The 19,481-nt window shown below is 38.5% G+C and overlaps 1 protein-coding gene across 1 annotated transcript in view; it reads right to left on the bottom strand.

The window, feature by feature from the left end:
* bin3 (bridging integrator 3) overlaps positions 1 to 19,481 on the bottom strand; it is a 32,907-nt gene that overhangs the window by 12,907 nt on the left and 519 nt on the right. Inside the window, exons 2-5 of the mRNA XM_026188735.1 lie at positions 10,449 to 10,497; positions 6,667 to 6,707; positions 2,505 to 2,566; positions 792 to 928 (exon numbers count right to left, since the gene is read on the bottom strand). Of these exons, the coding sequence (XP_026044520.1) occupies positions 792 to 928; positions 2,505 to 2,566; positions 6,667 to 6,707; positions 10,449 to 10,497 (289 nt within the window). The remainder of the gene's footprint in view (positions 1 to 791; positions 929 to 2,504; positions 2,567 to 6,666; positions 6,708 to 10,448; positions 10,498 to 19,481) is intronic.

Here is a 19,481-nt window from a genome sequence, read left to right as displayed (position 1 = left end):
AGACATGCCGGTCTGTCTGCTGCTGGCCCTTAGGACAAAACATACAAGAATAATAAGAAAAAAGAAATGGTTTCCCAAATGCAAGCGCTGCAAATATCTAAGCAGAAAGAAAAATATGTAAAATATGATATGAAATGTACATGAAGGACGGGACAAGTGTTGGGAGGATTTCAGGTTGGGTTTGCCAGAAGTACGGCTCTGAGAGGTTTACAGTGTTCAAGCTGATCATAGGTACTCCACCCCGAGGGAGGAATAAAGTTCCTGTAATCCATCAAGAACATATTGGGTGACCTACCAATGCAAAAAAAAAAAATGTTTTTACCTGAAGCCAAATGTATTAGGAAGTAATGCAAGAAATACAACAGACCTCAGCACATAAGCTGTGAGTTACTCTTGTGAATTTTGTGGCAAGGCATGTTTTCCTCTTCAGAGAAGGCCCATCCATTGTATGAGTTATTTTAGACACCAGTGAGTCACAAATGCATCAATTTTCACAGCTGATAACCAGTAGCTTGAGCTTATAGAGGATCATACCACAGATGCTTTTCAAAAACAGCAGAAGGAAAGACATACGGATAGTTTTTAGTCCACAGGCAGCACAATATTGACAAATATGAAAACATGCATTTTCAAAAAAACAAAAACAAAAAAACAAACCCTTGTTTAGTGTCCTACTTTGCTTGTTAGAAACGGAATTTTTTCAAACGATTTGAAGAAAATCACTGTGTCAAAAAGCCAAAACAGAAAAAGAGCAATATAATAAAGATGCCAAGTGTGGGAAAGAGTCTTACCTTTTCTTGGTTGAAGGCATCCATCCTTCTCATGGCTGTATCTAAAGCAGTCATAGAGTCCAGGAAGGCCTGATCCTGCTCACACAGCGGGTTACTCAAGAGGTCTGCGGAAATCTTCACTGCTGCCTTAGACATGGCTGTCAGCCATGCAAATATGCATGCAACACACAAAGCAGAAAATACTATTAAAACACAGTTAACTTCGTGAAAACAGAAATACCGATTTTGTAAATGGTTACTGAAGATGTCTGCATCTACACATTTTAATCTAATTCCATGTAAGACTCTTACATTGTTCTGAAATTGTGGACGCAATTTTTGTGGATTAAACTGAAGCTTTAAGCGTTTCATCACTTTATATGAAGTAGGGTATTCAAAAGGGAGCCTGTCGTGAAGTGCACAACTCGAATGGCACAGTGCTGCCCCCATTGTAAAAATCTGAGGGGGTGGTGGGGCTGCCTGCCGCGCTGAATATTCACCAGTGCAACGAGAATTTTTTGCCATTTTTCTACACTGACAGCATCAATTACCGTTAATCTGCACTCGTGCCACTTTGTTTAGACACAGAGCATGTATCAGTATATGGCTTCACTGTCAAAACAAATGAGCTGCACTGAGGAGACACAAGCTGACGACAGGAGCTGCACTGAATATGGGCTTTACAGAGATTTGGAACAGTCATTGGTCATTTCACACTCCCCTGGGACCAATTTTCAACCAATCAATTATCACGGTGTAGCGTTTCTGCATCTCTCTCAGTTTGCACAAGTAATACATTGCTTGATCTGACAAACATTTTAATTACAGGGTCGTGAAAATCAAAAGGTGACCTGAGGGCTCGTTATTAGCAGTGAGGGAGAAGGTGAAATTCATGTCCTTTACAATTTCCTGAGGCACGAGAAGTTAACATATTTTATTTGCCTTCTGTTATTTAGCCTAATTTGGCATGTGTACAGGAGCATCCCTTAAAAAGACATTACTGGCCCTCACCAGATGACTGTCAGCACGTTCGCTAGAGTGCTGCATATAAACACATTTGGCTTGATACAGAGAGAAGTGTATTAAATGCAGTGCTGACATGCAGAGTAGGTCCAGTTCTTTGTTTGGTAGCAGTTAGTGGAGATGGGACCTGTGCAACAGATGGAATCCATTAACGATAATGAGGCCCTGACAGCTATGACACTTTGATGATGCAGACATTCATATTGCAGAGCACAAAGGAGAGGAAATGAAGAAGTCTCTCACTGCTCCATCCGTCCCCGCTCTTCCACCCCCACAAGTGACTACTTACCACAGGCCATATCTACTACCACTTCCCAAATACAAAAACACAAAACCAGCAAATCGGCAAATAAATCTTTAGTAAACAAGAGTTTTGTGGCAGACAAATACATGGATAAATGATGGCAGAGATGGTAAACCAGGATCCCCAACTGAATATAGATCACATGGTCAAAAAACAAAAACCACACCTGCTATGACAGCTACAAAAGCCTAAAAAAGGAAATGATTAAGGTAGAGACTCACACACAATTGTTTCATGTCATATCATTTGGAGATCGAACACAGCACAAGAAAAAAAAAAGAAAAACACAGGCACCCAAACATCTTTCTGGCCCTGAAAAACATGCCAAGTAACATCAAGTATGTTGGTGAACAAGTGCTGATCAATGGCTCACCAGGCGGCAACGCCAAGTAAGTGACAGAACATACCTAAATCTGCCTCTGTGCTTTTCTTCATGTCTTTGTGAAGCTTTTTCGTCTGATCCTCCAGCCTGTGGGACAAGCAGAAGACTGATTATCAGAGCGCTTCTTGTCTCGTAGTACAGTAAAAATCCTAACTTGGATTAATTAATAACCTATACTGAAGTCAAGATTTACTTTATGAGCTGTAGGCATGCATTAATACATCAGTCAAACGTTGGTATCTGCTAATGTGAGCCTGGTTTTACTGATACCTTCAGGTTTATCAATTGATATATGCTGTTTAAATGCTAAAAAATTGAAATCAAGGCCTGAACTTTTAAAAATTTTCCACTGTTACAAAAGTAGGAATGCATACTTTCAAATCGATTCATCCCTGAATCCCTCTGAACCCGTTCAGTTGGACAAAAACATTGACAAGGATAAAGAAAACACAAACCTCGAAAAAAGACATAAAACAATATGGATTAAGAAGGAATTACACATTCGACTGATTCCACATAAAATCTGTTAGCTAATTAACAACAGTGTGAATCCTTCAGTCAACTACATTTCCGCTCAAAAGCATTAACGTCTTCAATCATTCCACTGCACATATTCCATTGATGTGTGTTAAAAATGGCAATTACCAGACTATGGAGGCTGAAAACACATGCCATTCATTATATCAATTAAGGCAAACAAGGGGTTTAGAATCTCCCCTGAGACTACCTTCATAACACTACTCCTATTTGATGAAAAATGTGGTGCAGTCAGGTTTTGCTTCCATCCTTGTTTTTCAAGAACAATATTAAATAGGAAGTCAGTAACGGTAATCCCATTTTTGTGCATGTCCACAAGATATAAAGACACTAGCAGAACAAGTAGAGCTCTTTCAGAGCTGCAAACCAAAACTGGAAGTCAAGCGGCTCCAATTAAACGTTTTAGATTTTTTTTCGGTTTAGCAGCTGGGAAACAAAGAACGATTGAGGATACTCACAGGTACACTAACCAAATCTAAACTGTTAAACTGAAGGGTTTGAAAATGACTGCTGATTAAAAAGCAGCATTTACAGGACCGTAAAGAAAAGTTCAAGTCTCCCAAAATGCAACATACAGACAACTTTGGTTTTAGATTTTCATCTGCAAATGGATTTTCTTTTATTCTTTTGTTTGTTTATCCAAGAAAGGACAAATAGTAAAATTATTTTTTTATATATATATATATTTTTAAACAGAACATGTTCTCTTTAAGCTTTTGTTTCTTTTGACGTTAAAGGATTTTATACTAAATCACCACAGACCAGATGGAGGTTGTTCCTAAAATGTCATTTGCAGTAAATGATGTAATTTCATCCCATACTGTTCACACCACGGGAAAGAAAAAAACAGTCTGTCAGAACAATCTCCACAGTAACTTCTTGTGTCCCTCTCACCAATTAGATAGAACTAGGTCTCACAAGCTATATTAGGCTTTCTCTAAATTAATGAAAATGCACGCTTATGTTTCAAATATCCAGAAACAGGCATTTCAAATTGTAGTAAATTTATCATCAATGCTTCAGGCAAGATTTGGAGAGTATCTAGTAATCAAGAGAGATTCTTCCTGTGTTCGTCTCACTACATTAAGTCAATTTTTAGCACATATTTGGACGAGGAGAGTCAGTGTGACAAGTTCAGGTCATCACAGTTTTCCTCTGTTGTTGAGAACATTTTTGCATCAATTAAACTCTGACGTGACATAAAATCTTCATATGATAACATTTTGTTGTTAGAGCCGCAACTTGATAACTGATTCTGACATTGTCATAAACATTTTGAAATTGTAATATGTTGTCAATCTTAGCATTTCTGTCTGAGATTACATAAAGTAGAGATATTTGACAACTCAAACTAAATGTTTAGACTGCAATACTAGACTAAGCAATACCAAGCAAAAATATAATATCAGGAAAATTAAAAAAAAAAAACATAATCCTGCCAGTCATGCATATTAGTTTGTAAGATAGTGGGTGAAAGTATCTTACTATGTAAACAAACCAGTGCGCTCTGAGCCCAGTACACTCAGAATATATTCTTGTGATGGTTATTTGTGCATGTGAAAGTCATGTTCCAGACACTACCACCTACTTAAAAATACTGCTGCATTTTCCCTTCTCTGTCAGAACTGATGGTGAGAGAGAGCCATCCTGGATGAGTGCCATGCCAGCGTGGAGTCTCTTCCCAAAAGGTGCTAATAGAGTAACCTACTGGAACAGCTGCTGCTCCTTGTACCTATGCCCCAAACCTTCTACCCATGCAGCCACAGCCGCCATGCCACACAGGGTGGTGAAAACGAAAGGCATTCAAGACTTTTAAAGAAAATTGCTGAATATATCACTTATACATTGCAACATGACCATTTTACTCTGATTTGCTTTCCGGCTCATTGCTTTTCACACAAGACTGAGGTTAGAAACTGCAATTCCATGTAAATCACTAAAACCAAGAATTGTACCAGACTAAATCAAATTTTAATACCTCTAGACATGACTAATTTAAGTTTGTCACTGAAATAGTTTAACTTTTTTCACATAGACTTGCACAGCCGTATATTAGGACATTTGGATTTCCTATACTGCTATTACAAAATATTGATCTTAAAAAGTGATCAAATAACATCGACAAAGAAAAAGTAAAACACTGTGATCCATATTGGTTAAGTTGTGGAATTTCACTTACTGTTCCACAATAGTGTTTAAATTTTGTCTGAACCCACAAGTCAATACCTACTTATACTTAACACATATGAAGTACAAATATGCTTCATATATAGCGGAAGGAATAAGATGATCTTGTGTTAAATGCTTTATCAGCTAGCACTTTAAAGCCACTTTTACACTACATGCAGATAACAAAGCAATGATATTTCAGGCTCAGAGGAAATTATCAGGTATGTTTCCAGCAGGATGTACACAGGATATGAGGGCAAGATATGACCATCATCAATTTGGAGGATGCAACAGGTTATAGAGGAAAAGTGTGCACATACAGAGAGACTATATACATCTGCATGTAACCTTTCAGATCTCATTTGGGTTTTGCCTGTTCTTCTCGTCAAGGCTAGTTCTATGAGATTGAAATCTGTTTTACACTGCTGGTACTACAGATAATAGAAAATAGAGCTCTCTATGTTATAGATCATAGAGATTATTCAAACACTAAAATTAAAATGATGTTGAAATTGGTCTATACTTCAATATGGGAGAGTGTTAAAGTACAGATTATTTTTGTACTAGAAGAATTTAAATGTCTTCAGTCAGATGGACAAACTGCAAACACAGGTATCAGTTACTACTAAGTATACTGCATTTAGACCACAGGAGCACCATGAAGTGTTGATATGGATCTCTAGGGTGGAGAACCTAAATGTCTCTACATGCCTGCTGCTCTGACTCATCTATAAGGTCTATTGGCACCACACCTTCCTGATAAAGGGCCCTCCTACTCAACAAAACCTGAGAGGAAAATGATGCTCCCACTCATTTTGCTGGGCCCTCAGGGAGTTTTTGTAACCTCAGCCTCCCAGTAAGACTGGGCCTGATGTACTGAGCTTACAAGTTTTGAATTTTAAATGATGTGATCCCTACTTGCCTTTGTTTCACAGAGAAACTGAAATAAAGACCATTAACAGAATTTCTATATCCATGATGACATTAAATTGTAAAAATTTGATATTTCAGCTGTGGCCAAGTTTGAAATGTCTTAATATTTCATGTCAAGAAAAAACAGTGTCCAAAACTACCAAAAGCTGGAAAAGAAAAAAGAAAAACTACATGTGCAAAAAGGAATACTTAAAATGTAAATATGCAGTCAAAATAACTGTTAGTTATTTCAGATTTCTTATTTACTTTATAATCCTGACTAGTAATTGTAAATTAAGTCATTTCATGAGAATAAAATAAATAAAACAAAAACATTACAGATTTTTTTTTGTTGGCAGAAGGACTAATGACAGACATTAAGATATTGAATATATACAAAGCACCAAGCTAAAACAAACAATACATGAACATGAAAACACTTGGTAACACATGCATATTTTTGTAAAATATAAAATGTTTATTTTAATACCAATGTAACTCTGAATAACACAGAGAAACTTTAGTCACTGTCTACCTCATTAGTCTTATAAAGCATAATGGAAACTTACTTTTGGAGTTTGTCATATTCTCGCTCAAAGTCTCTTTCAACCTAAAATAAAGAATGCATTGCAGGTATATTAGCATTTTGGCATAGTACAAATAATGACTCCAAAAATTGTAACGGACAATAAATACATGTGCGAAATATAATTGTTTCCAGCAACAATGATTACTTCAGAAGGCATTTGTTTTCCCACTTGGACATACAGTGGGGCAAAAAAGTATTTAGTCAGCCACCGATTGTGCAAGTTCTCCCACCTAAAATGATGACAGAGGTCAGTAATTTGCACCAGAGGTACACTTCAACTGTGAGAGACAGAATGTGAAAAAAAAATCCATGAATCCACATGGTAGGATTTGTAAAGAATTTATTCGTAAATCAGGGTGGAAAATAAGTATTTGGTCAATAACAAAAATACAACTCAATACTTTGTAACATAACCTTTGTTGGCAATAACAGAGGTCAAACGTTTACTATAGGTCTTTACCAGGTTTGCACACACAGTAGCTGGTATTTTGGCCCATTCCTCCATGCAGATCTTCTCGAGAGCAGTGATGTTTTGGGGCTGTCGCCGAGCAACACGGACTTTCAACTCCCGCCACAGATTTTCTATGGGGTTGAGGTCTGGAGACTGGCTAGGCCACTCCAGGACTTTCAAATGCTTCTTACGGAGCCACTCCTTTGTTGCCCGGGCGGTGTGTTTTGGATCAGTGTCATGTTGGAAGACACAGCCTCGTTTCGTCTTCAAAGTTCTCACTGATGGAAGGAGGTTTTGGCTCAAAATCTCACGATACATGGCCCCATTCATTCTGTCCTTAACACGGATCAGTCGTCCTGTCCCCTTGGCAGAAAAACAGCCCCATAGCATGATGTTTCCACCCCCATGCTTCACAGTAGGTATGGTGTTCTTGGGATGCAACTCAGTATTCTTCTTCCTCCAAACACGACGAGTTGAGTTTATACCAAAAAGTTCTACTTTGGTTTCATTTGACCACATGACATTCTCCCAATCCTCTGCTGTATCATCCATGTGCTCTCTGGCAAACTTCAGACGGGCCTGGACATGCACTGGCTTCAGCAGCGGAACACGTCTGGCACTGCGGGATTTGATTCCCTGCCGTTGTAGTGTGTTACTGATGGCGACCTTTGTTACTTTGGTCCCAGCTCTCTGCAGGTCATTCACCAGGTCCCCCCGTGTGGTTCTGGGATCTTTGCTCACCGTTCTCATGATCATTTTGACCCCACGGGATGAGATCTTGCGTGGAGCCCCAGATCGAGGGAGATTATCAGTGGTCTTGTATGTCTTCCATTTTCTGATGATTGCTCCCACAGTTGATTTTTTTCACACCAAGCTGCTTGCCTATTGTAGATTCACTCTTCCCAGTCTGGTGCAGGTCTACAATACTTTTCCTGGTGTCCTTCGAAAGCTCTTTGGTCTTGGCCATGGCGGAGTTTGGAGTCTGACTGTTTGAGGCTGTGGACAGGTGTCTTTTATACAGATGATGGGTTCAAACAGGTGCCATTCATACAGGTAACGAGTGGGGGACAGAAAAGCTTCTTACAGAAGACGTTACAGGTCTGTGAGAGCCAGAGATTTTCCTTGTTTGAGGTGACCAAATACTTATTTTCCACCCTAATTTACGAATAAATTCTTTACAAATCCTACCATGTGGATTCATGGATTTTTTTTTTCACATTCTGTCTCTCACAGTTGAAGTGTACCTCTGGTGCAAATTACTGACCTCTGTCATCATTTTAAGTGGGGGAACTTGCACAATCGGTGGCTGACTAAATACTTTTTTGCCCCACTGTATTCACGGTCTTTACCTGTAGGATTATGCACCAGGATTGACGGACAGTGGTTTGAGCAGCTGAAATGCAGGTAAAATGACTAGGTTATGTTTAATAAATTATTTTATATTTAACTAAACCTCTTGCGTGGACTCCTTCCTTCCTTGTCCAGGATCTTTAGACCTACTGGTAAGATTAAAGTTTGGGCCCTTGTTAATCAACTTAGTTTGCAGTTTGCTAAATGGTCATCTAAATTGAATTGCTTTTTGAGTACAGCCGAAAGTTGTTATGGTATTTTAGACTGTGACTAACATCTTAGGAAGTTCTAGAAGTTCAGATCATTAGTATTGCAGTTCTAAATAACATTAGTTTGGATCGGGTACATCAATTTAGAGTTTTTGCGGTTGGAAGAGAGCAGCACTAGTATTTTGCTCAGCTGTTAAGTCCATGAATTTAGGGTTTCAGATATCCTTTTTGGCAAATATAGCCAAATGAGTCTCTCAGTTAAGTAGGTTTAAGTGGTTTATTTGTAGACTTAAACTTGAATAGTGTTGTAAAATATGTAACTTGGTAACATTTTGGTGTGCTGCTGTGGTTGATGCTCATACTTTAATTACAGCTTTGGTTGTTTGATGCTAGAAGTTTTTCAGAGGAGTGTTGTTTGGGAATTATATTAGTAGCAATTTCCAGTGATAAAAAACAGTTTGGCCATGCATTACTGTATGTGCTAACCAAGAACACTTATGTGTCACTACTCCTTAATTTGTACCTGGCGTACAATATTTAACTTGTTAGTTTTGTCTGGTAGCTTTGACTCTATTAACTATTTTGAATTGCTGTGAGCTTTGCAGTAGCTTGGTTATCTCTTTGTTGGCATCTTGGACATTTTGGTTAGTGTGGACGTTTCTGTTTGGAGTAACATTTTGGTGTGCTACTGTGGTTGACGCTCATACTTTAATTCCAGCTTTGGTTGTTTGTTTGGCTGGAATTTTTCAGAGCACTGTTGTGTGGGGGTGTGCATGTGTAACTGCAGGCTATGTGGTGTTGGGCACTTGTGTTGAGATCTGGTGTTCATTTAGTTTTTTTACTCATTCTTCTGAGATTAACTGATTTTCCCATTGAATTTATCTACAAGACTAGACTTGCTATTCTGAGGCAGATACTTATTGCACTCTTCTGTATACCAGTTATATTACTAGCAACTTTTGGTGATAAAAACCAGTTTGACCATGCATTACTGTACGTGCTAACCATGCACTCGTATTCACCACCACTCCTTAATGTGTTCCTTGGGTAGGAAAACTGGATCTGATAAAGTGATTGGTGTCAGGTTGTTCTGGTTGTGTGGTAGCCATTGTAATAAATAAATCAGGACCCTTCCACACTCACTCAAGGGAACGTAAACTATAGAATAATCTTAATAATCCATACAACAGTGACACCGCTTGTACTGAATGTATACAATGTTTTTCACTTTTTAAGGTCTTTTTTAAACATAGATATTGCGGTGTACTATAATGCATCATGTACCGCAGAATTATATCATGATACAATTGCCTTTGTAGGTATTGTGATAAAACTGAGCTGTTTGTTAGTCTGTGACTCCCACAGTAAAACTTTGCTTTAATCTCAGAGTTAATCTGAGTTTGGACCTACTCACAGCTGTCACCATCTCTCCCACTCCATGGTTTTTGCCTAGGATGGCACAGGAAGCTGGAATCCCTGTCTCACAGTCTAAATGCCAGGCCACAAACCTATTATGGTGGAAGTGGTTTTCTCCAGCAAGAAGAACACCCTCTCACTGTCACTTCAAGGTAACCACCTCAGCCCCCTTGAAAGACTTAGACAAATTGACATCTAATAAATCTTTGTGGACGACAGTATTTAGACTACTATTCGTGTGGTCTGTGCCATTCGTGAAGCTCAACAACTACAGCTTTTAAACTGCTGTTTTACCTGAATGTCTGGATAGAGTAAAAGTTTGTTCTTGTGACTTACAGTTTTAGAGACAATCTGTTTTTTTGGTTGTCCAATCTTGAACGGGATCCTGAAATGAACACGAAAAAACATGCAATGAGTGCTGACAGATACAAGCAACAGGAAATGATTACCAAAAAGGTGAGATTAATGAATGCTTAAATTGTCAACAGTTGCATGATGACCAACTAAAGGACAGCTCAGGTCTACCGGTGTATTAGTGCCTCTTTTAGATCACTGACACAGACAATCTGAGGCTGTCAATCCCTGTTCCTCTCACACATGTTGTCAGTGACATGTACATTAACTTTGTGTCATCACTGATCACATCTGGCTGCCACTGCAAGCAGATGTCACTTAACAGAAGTGGTTGTCCCCTCATCTGTGTGATTTTACATGACCCCAACTGGCAATCAAATGCAGATGTTATAACATCAAAAAAATAGCAACCCCCCCCCCCCCCCCAAACCACCTTCATATACCAGGACTCAAAAAGACAAAGCCATGACAACAATCAACACCAAAACATGTTACGAGGCTCACTGTATCTGCAATAGTTTCACATAATTTTCAGGATGAAGTACAACTTTTCTTCACTCGGGAAGCAAAAGACACAGAGATTCTACTTTCAGTAAAAAGAAAAAAACTTGTTTCGTCTTAGTTAAAACACAATCTTTTATCCCCATTTCAAACCCTTGCCTATGCCTTAATAAGTTGCTGCAGCGCATCAGAGTGCCTTGGATATCCATGAGACAGAAAACATTGCCTTATCATTGTGATTTGCTCTATGTTGTACGTTGTCATTGATGTTGCACTAATGGTCTGAAATCTAAGCTACATGATGGACAGTTGCTACTGACAGCCAGGGTGAGGCAGCAGCTGTGTCAAAAGAAAGGTGTGTAGACTAATGAGATGGAAAAGTGAGGGTGTGATGTAGGACCTTATTGTGCAACCAGGGAAAGCTACAGATGTGTCAGGAAGATCCTTTTGACTACAGCTCAATCACAAAACTCAACATGGTCAAAAAAAACAAAAACAGTATGATTAATCCTGGGGGGAAAATACATAAAAAAAAACAAGTTTCACTGGTGGCTTAGGAATTACATTGATTTTGACTTTCTGGTACTTGATATTATAACAAGGACTTTGACCTGGTGACAACCTTTTTTTGGTAAATAATAAGAATAAAAAGAATAAAAACCAGTTACAAATCCCTGAAAACATTTTGCTGCTTTCGCTCGGGGATTAGTTTCACCCACTATGTCACTACTTGGGTGAGCCAACATGGAAAAAAACCCACAGAAATTACTCAGCTTCATCTGACTCACCTTTCTCCGATGAGGTGATAGGTACACTGTAATGTCAAACTACGTGCATTACATACCCACGTACCTGTCTTTGAAACTGTTTGGGATTGTTTACCCAAAGCACAACAGCTGGAGATTTAAACACGGAGAGTTTTAGATTGGTGTTCTCCCAAAGTTAAAACAAGAAGAAACAGCCTCCACACTGCCACACTACCTCTTGTAAGATCAGTTAAGATTTAAGACAAAACAACCATAAAAGAAGCACTTCAGCCCAGTCAGACAGTATAAGAAGAAATCAGCAGAAAGTTTATGACTTAAACCACACATTAAGCATTGACTACATATCCCATCTATTAATATAGCTGAACATACATTTTGTGATGATGGTTCTATTTGTTAACGCAATCTTTTGTTCTGCACATGCATTTACAACCAGTGATCTGCAACACTTTTACTTTGAAGTCTATGTGTAGAATTAAGCTACAGTTTAGGCACAACTTACAATTTAAAAAAAGTAAGTCACTACAGAAATGAAAGATACTAATCAGTTTTAACAATTAAGCCCAACTACTGGTATAAAATGAAGAGGAAAAAGTAATAGAAATAATAAGAAATTAATTAATTAAACAGAGAGAGTTGCCATTTTTAATTATGTTTATACGTTTTTTGTACGGTGCATGAAATGACTGACTGATCTTACAAGATCAATATAGTTGTCCTTAAACCAAAAGTTCAGGGAACTGATTGGAAACTTTTTGCCAAGATTGCCCAACATTTGGAAGCAGGTTTTGAGTTTGTTCTTATTTAATGGGTGTGTCAAGCTATAAATCATGACATCCACAGCAAAAAGACAACAGAAGGGTATTATGCAAGAGTGCTTTATAAAGGAAAAGAGGTACGTATATTTAAATGTTTGCTTTAAATGCTCTTGGGTTTTTCAGTTTCTCTGCAGTTTGGATCCAAATGTGCTTACATCAAGAGGATCTGTTAAACTGTCACTATATTAGTGTGAATTTTCCCTTTAATGTATCAAATGACACACTTGCTTTGGGGGGAAAAAAATGAAGGAAGCTTGTAACATTATAGATTCAGAATATGTGCACTTCAGCAAAGAGCCAAAAAAAAGTGGTCACTCTCTTCAGCTGCTCATGAGAACTGGCAAACACACCGGGTGAAGTGTGCTTTGGGGAGGGCAACTGCAAGTAGAGGGAGAGAATGAGAAAGAGGGAGGATGGTAGTCACTGTGAGAATCATTGCTACTGTTTCTTCACACAGCAATATTTCTGTAGGGGCTGTCACATTTAGAAACATTGGTAAGCCCAGTCCTGTGAACTCAGAACTAGAATCTGACATGGCAGAGGACTGGTCAGACGACTGCTAAAAACAAAGAGAAAATGTGCATTACACCAACTCAAATCCACAATTTTCTGAAACCAAATTTAAGCCAAGTGATGACACGCATGAGTAGACGCATAAATAAGGATTTTTCAAACAACTATGAAGACACATGATTAAGGTCACAAATAACAGTGCCAAAACTTCCCAAAAATACATATGAACTAAAATCTAAAAGGTCCATAGTTTCTATGAGTCTTCCAGACGTACATCTTCATCTTGTAACTGTGTACTCTCACAAAGCAGCAGTACTAAAAATATGCTTATCGGTCGGTAATAGCTACTGTTGCTGTCTTTCCTATTTAATCCAACGTTTTAATCGATCACCATTAGACTTAAGAGTAGATTACCATGTATGATTGGCTTTTCAGAACCCAACCTGTTGGCTAGGTTGAAACCCTACAATAACTCTCTCTCTCACTTAGCCAGAGACCCAGCATAGCAAGAAGTCGTTTTTAAAGAAGTATCAAAGCAATAAAAAATGAAAAATCCCACTACTGGTAAGAACATAAAATTAGATGCAGAGATTTGTCAGCTCGGTCTTTAGCCTCAGTCTGAAGTGACAGCTTTTATAACTATGCAAAACATATAGACATATAACTATGTAATAACATGGATTTAACCAAATAACTGGGGAGAACTGCAGTGGATCATGATTCTGCCCGTTCCTTGACCAAGACGCATTTAAACTGGCTCTTTACACATGCAGTCATTATCAAAAAGTTGGTCATCTCACATTTAATGAGCTATCTAATCTTTGCTGTAATAGAATACACGTCACTGCTATCAACAAAGCACGTAGGCAAGAACAAAGACATAACAGTCTTCTTGATTCTGGACACATAATGCACCAACTGGAGTAACCATTGGCTTTTCAATAAAACTGCAAATGTGTACACCATTAGGAAGATAGTGCATCATTTGACCTCAGATATTCCGTGGAGCACAGAAGGCTAGTTGAAGATGCTGGGAAGTGGAATTGTTCTGATGATGACCCTGAAGTCAAACCGCTCACGTCATAGAACCAAGTGTGCAGGCCCTGCTGGAATGCATCAGTCAGCAGAGCCCATGAAGGACTCTTTTCACTGGGTGAGCACCCCACTCTTGACCTTGCGGTTGGCGGTGCGTACTGGTAGATGTGTCGTTTGCCAGCTATTGACCAAATGACTGAACTGAATGACGCTATCATAGTTACTACTTACAGTCTTGCCTGAATGACACTAAGAACCTGAAATATATTACAAGTGAGTTAATATACATATGCGTCATAAGTGCACTGAAAAGTTATCTTCTTTGCATTTTCTCTAGAATTACAGTCATGAATTGTGAGAGACAAAACATGAATTATGCAAATTTCCTTTTAAATGTGTAAAATGCCACATGCAATTAGGGGCTGCTATGATCAACCCCTGTTATTTGTTTAAAAAAAAAAACAACATAAAAAACTGTATAGTCATAATTTAGTCATAAGTTCAACTAAATGTAAAATATGCTAAACAAGAGAGAATGCAACAGTTGTGAACATAAATATGTTTCAAATATGACAATCAAAAAACCAATCAAATGTGTGTTTTAGTGGAGTGCTGGTAAATGTATGTCATTTAGACAAGGATCTCACAATAAATGTTAAAACGAAGACAAAGTCCTGCCTCTTCCTTATGCCACATCTGTTGTCAGTGTTTATCACTCTGGTTAGAGGATGAAGGGAAACTATCCTTCTTGCCACAAAGTATTGCTCACAATATTGCACAGACTGGATTATCAAGCCTTTATATTAACGTTCTTAATTACTAATGTCTGTTTGGATTATAATGTAGCTTATAAACAGTAGTCTTTCCCTGTCAGTCTCTGGAGTAACTTTGACACAAAGAACTCAGGGCAAATACTGTACAAAAATCCAGTGTATGGGATGTTTATGCTTGCTCCTGAGTGCCTTGCTTCAGTAGTAATCTTCCACTTCCATTGTCAAAAGAGAGCAACACTAGCTAAGCATACTGGGTAGCCACTAGCTTCAGCCTGGACAATAGCTGGTGAGTGTTTACAGACAAGCAGGTGTCATCAATGCAAACTACAATGCTACACTGGCAACCTACTTTTGGCCAAAGCAATTGCAAGGAGGTTCAGTAAGGCTACGTCCACACCTCATTTCTGTCTGTTATTTATTTACTTTCTGGCTCTTTGAAACGTCGCAGCAAAATGTCGAGGAAATGCAGAGTTTTTTAAATGGACTAACAATGAGGTGGAGTTGTTGCTGCGAGTACCACTAAAGTACAAAAAAGTACAAAGCAAGTGAGAGTTAAAGAATTTGAAGAAAAGCTATCTGGAGCATGTAGAAGCTGATATTAATCTTTAATAGGGCTGTCAAAATTGAGCGCAAACAAAACAACTCCTGTGTAACGCTATCTTAGTTTAATTGGTCACATGACTGCATCACATGACTAAAATGTGTCAGCATTTTCAAAAAGGCTCTGGGTTCACTGTACACACTGCGATGCGAAAACGGCGTTTTCAAATGTATTTGCTTTGGAGAGCGTTTTCAAAACGCTGCGGTTTCCTTGAACGAAAAAGCTGTCTCAGTGTAGACAGAAGGTCAAAACGGAAAGAGAAAAAGATGCGTTTTCAAATAAAAACGTATTAGTGTGGACATGGCCTGAAGCACCATATAACTCTTTGCAATTGATTTCCCCTGCCAGCAACTATTCACCAACCAACTGGGTAAAACACATTTGTCCCTAGCAACTTGTGGTTGGCAGGGTGTCACTGACCACTCTCTAGGCCTGCTGATTTTACAGTGACTCCCAGCAACCTCCAACAACCAATCATCGACTGGCTGGGGAATACGCATTTTTCTCGTGCGACCGGTGGTTCCCAACTAGTGCCTTGTGTAACTAGGGCCTTGGCACTTTCTAAGTGGATGGAGAAAATGGTTTTAAAAGGGAGCACCGGAGTGTTAAGTGTGACCGTGTGGTAGGTTCAAAAAGGGTTTATATGCTTTGCGGATTAGAATTTTGGTTTGAATTTTGGAAATCAAGCTCAAATGTCTTAGTCAAAAAACTCCAGTTTTAACCATCTATAAGTGCTGTCATCTTTCTTTAAAAAAATCATGAGATAATGGTTGAGTGTTAGGGGAAAAACCCACAACATTAAAATAATGCAAAATTTCTCTCTTTTTTCTTGCCTACAAACTGTTTACTGTTATACCTTCACAATGATCAACTGCTTGCATCTAAGGCTTTAAGGGAGTTTAATTTAGCCACTCCACCCAATACAAATAAATAACCTGTGGAAAATAAAACAGCTTCTTACCATGTGTGTCTAAAGTTCCTGGCAAAACCCTTAACCAACAAAAAAGCTTATATAAGCAGAATGCTAGTGATTTATTTCCATCCCTGTAAGAAAATAACTAAAAGATACGAGTATTTCTGGAATATACATAATTGACACTACATTCACAACAAGAAACTAAACTTTGGTGGGGGGTTTTCTGTAAACAAATTCAAACAATGGTTTTAGCCAATTAACTACACTCACTGTTTAGGAGCACCCACTTGGTAGACAGCCAACAATAAGTGAACGGGCTCTCCATAGATGGGCTCTGATTACAGTCATTGTAAAGGGCAATGCAACAGCCTTTCAACAGTTCTTCTGAACATTCATCCAGTCGACTTTTACACACCGCATGCTGCTGGAGACCCAAGAAAGCAGAGTAACTGGAGTCTTGAGATCACTCCAGTGTGAAGGAGACTCACTTTGGAGCTCTTCTCATGTGAGATTTCATAACTATATAATCAGTAGGGATATTACCAGAACCAATACTCTTGGTACCATTCAATATCAAAAGGTTTTGTTTTTCTTTGGTAGCATATGTATCACATGGGTAATTCTTTCTGAAGTAAAGGGGGAGCATGCATTTCCACCTGTTCTAATCAGTCTATATATGCTGAAGAAGAAGAAGGAAGAAGTCCTAAACTACAGGAAAACCTACAAATGGAGTGGGGTGATGGGGGCAGGGTGATGATCGATTTACAAACCACAATATAAAAAAAGCACTGGTAGCTGCCAATGCTAACCCCTTAGCCTCCTACTAGAAGCATGTGTGGCATGAATATGAAAATCCTAGGTGATTTTCAGAAAAGTTGACCTCTGACCTTGACCCAGAGGACACTGGGATTCAAACTTCTCTGAGATTTTAGTAGATGTACCCATGGTATGAATTTGAAAATCCCAAGTCACCTTGATCTTGTTATCATGTTCACAAGATTTTGTGAAAACCTGACCTCTGACCTTCAGGTCAAGGTCACTGAGATTTGAACTAATCCAAGATTTTTGGGAGTTGAACCTATGCTATTAATTGCAAAATCCTACACCACCCTGTATTGCATTCACATAATTTTCAGAAAACCTGGCCTCTGACCTTGAGGTCAAGGTCGCTGAGATTTGAACTCATCTGATTTTTAGTAGCTGCACCTGGAGGGTGATGACAATACCCCATTAGCCTTTTAGAGCTGAAGGATAAAGGTGTATGGTGTAATCCGGTCTTTAAGCCTGACGTCATTAGGCGTGCCTGGGCCCAAACTCCGCTGCAGGTCCCTAAGTCCAACGATCACTATGGCATGACTGAGAGTTAAAAACTGTCCAAATCCTTTCATCCGTAATAAAATGATCAGCGTTGCTGCTCTACCAGGTGTAACAATTAAGTTCAACATCCAGGCATCCATGAAAACCGAATTTATGAAATTTAACGGAGTTTGAAGTTAGCAGGAAGTTAGCTCGCACTCAATAAAAGTTAATGTGAGCGTTCCCGAAGGTTCGGTACAAATGCAATCGCATGGCAGGATGGTGTAAACGGACCGAAATTCAGTCGTGAGAACAACTGAGATAATCCATCCACAATACGAGGTCAGTTATTAATATACTGCTGCATGGGCTGAGCTGTAGTTACATCTTAAGGTTTTAAAAACTGAGCTTTAAAATGATTAGCGGTAATAAAAACCGAGAGAGGCCGACAGTGATTACTGAATGTTTTTAGGGGCTTGTTGAGATTAAATAGAACAAGATACAAAGCATTAAAACATGTAAAAAACACAAAAGCCTTATTAAACGCACAGTAGTTTGGGGCTGGAAGCAGGATTCACCACGTCATCACTTAAAGACCGGATAGATATCCCCATGTTGGTGCGTGTTCCTGCGTCATCAAACTAATGCCTGTCCAGTACCAACAAAGCAATTGACTAATTACACTGTTGTAATGTCACAGCTGTCCAATGTGGGGGGAAAAAAGTTTGTTTATATAAAGCTCGCTTCTGGAGCAAATGTTAGCATTTTAAGTGTTCTCTTTATTACTTTATACAAGATAATAAACATATTTTTAAGTAAGGTTACTCATGTTGATTTACTGATGATTGTAGCATTATCTTACCTCTTGGCTAATGCTAATTGAATGCTAAAATGTAAAAAAAAAAAAAAAAAAAATCACCTAAAAGGCCTGGCATCCACATCTGCTTAAAGAATTCAAACTGAGACTGACAATCGCCCTTCTTATACAGTGCCAAAGAATGATTGTCTACCAAAAAATGACTTCTGGTGTTCGCTCAAAAAATCACTGCCAGTACCTGAACTGTTGTAAATGACTTGGTGGCCAATAATTCCTCAAACAATATCTCTCATGAATGACATCAAGTCATTTTTCTATATTCTTTATTTATCTATGTAAAAAGTCTCATTGACATTAAAAATGTATTTTTCAAGAGAGAGCTGGCCCGGAGGCCAAAAGAAATGGGAACAAATATAACATAACAGGTCTATGAAGATATTTTAAATGGCCAAAAAAGAACCGAATTGAGTATAATGTAGAGTATGAACTAAGTAGGTACAATAATGCAGTCATAAAGACAGTTGCAAAACAGATTATTTATTTTATGTACAACTCCCTTTTTTAAATTTATGTACAACTCCCCTTTAAATCAGCTTGACTGCAGTCTATTTACCATTATAAGCACAGGCATATAATGGTAGACATATAAAACAAAACACAGAAACATTGGAAATCACTTTTTGGCACGATTCCTGCGAGACACACAAATGAAGACGACACACAGCTATCATTGCTTAGAAAATCAAAGTTCACAAAGAGCCCAAAAGCATGTGTCAACATACCAGCTAGTCACAGCTGATTACTGTCGACCGACGTTTAAATCCCTTTAAATTGCTTCACCGTAAACCCGTCCGACCTGACAACTGACGACACGAAGTTTCCACGTTTAGCAAAAGCCACAACCCTAGATTTTATTAAACAGTAGAAACAAGAAGCCTAAACTTAAAAGAGCAGTTAGGTCATTTTTCCCTCCCTAAT

The sequence above is a fragment of the Astatotilapia calliptera genome, chromosome 12 (genome assembly GCF_900246225.1).
Source record: "Astatotilapia calliptera chromosome 12, fAstCal1.2, whole genome shotgun sequence".
Classification (NCBI taxonomy): domain Eukaryota; kingdom Metazoa; phylum Chordata; class Actinopteri; order Cichliformes; family Cichlidae; genus Astatotilapia; species Astatotilapia calliptera.
The sequence above is the reverse complement of the archived record's forward strand: the minus strand, read 5'-3'. Positions and strand labels throughout refer to the sequence as shown.